Source organism: Penaeus japonicus, unplaced genomic scaffold (genome assembly GCF_977035675.1).
Source record: "Penaeus japonicus unplaced genomic scaffold, GWHDUDI00000001_assembly GWHDUDI00000017, whole genome shotgun sequence".
NCBI classification, from domain to species: Eukaryota; Metazoa; Arthropoda; class Malacostraca; order Decapoda; family Penaeidae; genus Penaeus; species Penaeus japonicus.
This window is the reverse complement of record NW_028234419.1, coordinates 328,934-332,852: the sequence shown is the minus strand read 5'-3', so window position 1 is coordinate 332,852 and position 3,919 is coordinate 328,934. Positions and strand designations below refer to the sequence as shown.

Sequence of the window (3,919 nt, the reverse complement as noted above, 5' to 3'; positions counted from 1 at the left end):
AAGACGCAAGCATGCTATTCAGGGAGCCGTGCAAGACGCAATCATGCTATTCAGGGAACCATGCAAGACGCATGCATGTTGTTAAAGAAGTGTGCAGGGTGCACGCATGTTGTTCAGTTTCCGTTTCCTGCGGCCGAGAATCTCTGGTAAAGAATTTGTGCACGCCTGTTGTTCAGTCTTCCTCTCCCACAGTCGATAACCTCTCGACAAGCCGTGCAACTTATGGTTGAATGTCACAGCTACGTGCAAAGTCTGGTAGTGGTAGTTCGAGCCAGGTTATTTCTCTGACTAAGATACGACGGGGGCCGTCTAGTAGCGTGATCCGAGTGATCTAAGCCACTGATGGTTATTATATTGTATCATTATTGCAAATCAGTTCCTTAAGACACACTGCTACCTAGTGACTAAAGGAGGTCCAGTTCATCACCTGCCTCTTGCCTTTACCCACATTAAGTTAGCAGTGTCACCACTGAAACAGGTCATATATGTAAGGACAGACAGAGAAGGAAGATTGGCAGCCTTCGACTGGAGGCAAGTGCAGTTTTGGGCCACCCTAATGAAGTATGTTGGCAAGAGAACGTCTATGTTTTCTCTGCTCATTACCGAGAGAGAGAGAGAGAGAAAGAGAGAGAGAAAGAGAGAGAGAGAGAGAGAGAGAGAGAGAGAGAGAGAGAGAGAGAGAGAGAGAGAGAGAGAGAGAGAGAGAGAGAGAGAGAGAGAGAGAGAGAGAGAGAGAGAAGAGACAGAAAAATATATAAGATGGGGAAGGAATAACACTTGTAATTGTCAGCAAGTAAGTGATTTATAAAATCTTGAATCAACATTTAAATACTGGCAGATGGGGAAAGTCTATTACACTCTTTTTTTCTGTCTAATACCTTTATCTCGTACTCTATCTTATTCTGCTAATTTACCAAAGTTCATTTCGTCTTTATTATATTAATTTACCCTCCGTTTTCTTCTTCTCGTGCTCATCTTCAGTTTCAGTTCCGATCCAAATTTATTGTTTATCGCCGCTGCTTATTTCTTCTACTGCTCTCTTTGTTGTTCTTTTATCTCAGTTGCTCTTCCAGTCCGTCTTCACCTTTGCTTAGTTCTTTCCCCTTTCCATTCATGAACTTCCAACCCCCTCTCTTCCCTTATCTTTATCTCTCTCTTTCTATCATCCCCCTCTCTCCTCCTCCCTCCAGCATCTCTCTCCCTTCTCTCCTCCACCCCTTTCTCCTTTTCCTTCCCTCATCCCCTGTCTCCTCTCCACTCCCTTAAGGCTCTTTCTCTCATCCCCACCCTCTCTCTCCCTCCTTCCCCCACCCATAGATGCCCCCTTATCCCCCCCTTCTCCCCCCTCCAGGTGAAGACTACGTGACGGAGAAGTTCTTCAAGGCCCTCACCCTTGACGTCGTGCCGGTGGTGCTGGGCGGCGCTAACTACTCGGCCGTCGCGCCCCCGAACTCCTTCGTGGACACCCGGGACTTCGCCAGCCCCGCCCTGCTCGGCGCCCACCTGCTCTCCATCGCCCGCAACCGCTCGCTCTACAACAGGTGAGCGGACGGGGGAATCTCGGGCTTCGGCGGCAGGTGGAAGGCTTGGCTGGGGACTGGCGGGTGGACTGATGGGTGAATGATGCACTGATGCGTATTTGATGGACTAACGAATGACTGGTGACTGGACGATGACTGCCGGAGTGATGCGTAGCAAGGAGGTTGACTGGAATGTATACGAGATTTGTGGAGAACAAACGCACGTGTGAATTCCTCTTCCTTTTCCTTTCAGCTTCTTCGCGTGGAAGAGCGATTACCAGATCGACCTTGGCTTCCCCTTCTCTCCCTTGGTGTGCGGTCTGTGCAGGAAGTTGCACCAAAGCAGTGGGTATGAAGCGTAAGAATGGGGGGTTCATTTACGGCAGTGAAACGTCTAAAATGAATGTAGAAATTAACGATAAAATTTATTTCAACGAAATGAATGTTGTGAACACAACAACGGACAATAATAATGTTCGTAATGAATTAACAATAATTGTATCCGTATAGGTGATAATCAAATTCTTTCCCTTCAGGCAAAAACCGAGAAACTACAACAACGTTGAACGTTGGTTCAAAGAGGCATCCAAGTGCCGACCGTGGGAGAGGTCGGCCCAAGGGCAGAGCAAGAGCGAAGATCTTTGACCGGAACTGTTGTTGGAATTCACTGACCAAAGAAGCTCAGCCCACTCCCGCGTAACGCTTTGGTTCTCTCTCTCTTCATCAAGACCTCGCAAACTGCCTTGTGGTGGCAGTTGAAGAAGTAGGATTATTACAAGGACTGATTCCAACATTTAAACTTGTGTTCTGGTGATTGCAATATATTTATGCCACACAATTATGGGCCCACCAATACCGCTGCTCAGTATACCAACCCGATAACTTGGGAGGCACGTGGAGGGCACAGCATAATTTGAACAATATGAATCCTTTACTAGCCATTTGATATATTGTGTCAAGACTGTAATAGCCTGTTTTTTATTGTATAACCATAACCATGCTCAGTATATGGTTTACATTTTCTTCAAGGAAAGTAATGTGTTTTTGAGGGATGACAAAACAGCTTCTTAACTTTTGTGTCTACGAAAAAAAGGTATAACGCATAAAGGAGGAAGTTAGTCCGGAAGAGCATAGCTTTAATGTATTGTAGCATTCATAGCAGATGTACTGACAAAGAGGCACTCCACATTCTGAGCACATAGTCTGTGCCCTCTTCACATATGGCCGTAGCAGACCTTGCACCACCTATTGCGACCTCAATCTGTTCTCTTCTGCTGTTGTGTTGAGCTTCTTTGGGGATGGAGCTCTGGAGTCATGCTGGGGGAATGGACCTGCCCTCGGCACTGACCTCCTCCCGTGCGGGTACACTGGTCGGAGAAACCAAAGTGCCTTGGCTCACTCCGACTTGCGCCTCGCTGTAACCCAGTACTTAAGGAAAGCGTGTGAATATCTGACTGGATAAGCACAACTGATACTAAGATACTGAACACCTGACTTTTCGCCATGATGTAAAGGAACACCAGAAAAAAAGGATGGCTGATTTCTACTCTGAATATCCCTCTCATTGGATATTTTTTCAATCACCCAGCCGGGATTGGAGTTCTTCAAAAAGTCTCATACTATACGGTCTTTTTACCTCTAAATCAAGAGGAAAGAAATGTTCAACCTTCACTACGATTACAAAGATTAGGTATAAGAAATAAAAGATAGAAACTCAAGAAAATGGATTTGATATCATCGGGCAGGATAAGATAATCACTTTTCTTTCGTGGTCTTTCTCCGGGGCAGACAGATAGTGGGGAAAATCTGTTAGACCAGACTATGCATCAGGCGGTAAGAAAATAATAATTATGTATAGTATGCAGTATGTATAGTATTCATTTATCTATTCATCTATCTATATACCCTTCCTCTTTCTACCTACACATTCACACATTGTTGAATATCCACACTAATGCCATTAAAGATGGATAGACACTGCCATCTGTTGTTATGAGCATTAAACACACCCTTCACGGACCGACTCCCTGCCTCGAGCCGTCGCTTGCAAACGTCGGTCCACCAGGTCAGCAGATCTGACCTTGGTCTGGGCATGGTGACTACGTGATCGATATACATAAGTGATCACGTGATAACAGGACATGCCATCATACACACAAACACACATTCGGAAGTTTCCACTAACATCCACATGGATTTTTTTTACATTCACACTAGGACATACCTTGTGGTTGTTGCATGGTTGATTGAGGGTTCTTAGTACCACCAGCTATAGAGACGATAGTCTGACTAGTCGCCTCCGTAACAAGAATATTTATTGCGTTTCTACCGTACCATGTATTCACAATCCCGTGCTATAAATCTTGCGGCTTCATTTAAAGTTCAATTTCTATTTTTAT

At 45.2% G+C, this 3,919-nt stretch overlaps 1 protein-coding gene across 1 annotated transcript in view; it reads left to right on the top strand.

The window, feature by feature from the left end:
* Positions 1-3,919, top strand: part of LOC147469966 (lewis-type alpha-(1,3)-fucosyltransferase-like) — a 16,063-nt gene extending 12,144 nt beyond the window's left edge. The window contains exons 5-7 of the mRNA XM_086546328.1: positions 1,352-1,541; positions 1,774-1,878; positions 2,057-3,919. Coding sequence (XP_086402454.1) covers positions 1,352-1,541; positions 1,774-1,878; positions 2,057-2,165 — 404 coding nt within the window. The 3' untranslated portion in view covers positions 2,166-3,919. The remainder of the gene's footprint in view (positions 1-1,351; positions 1,542-1,773; positions 1,879-2,056) is intronic.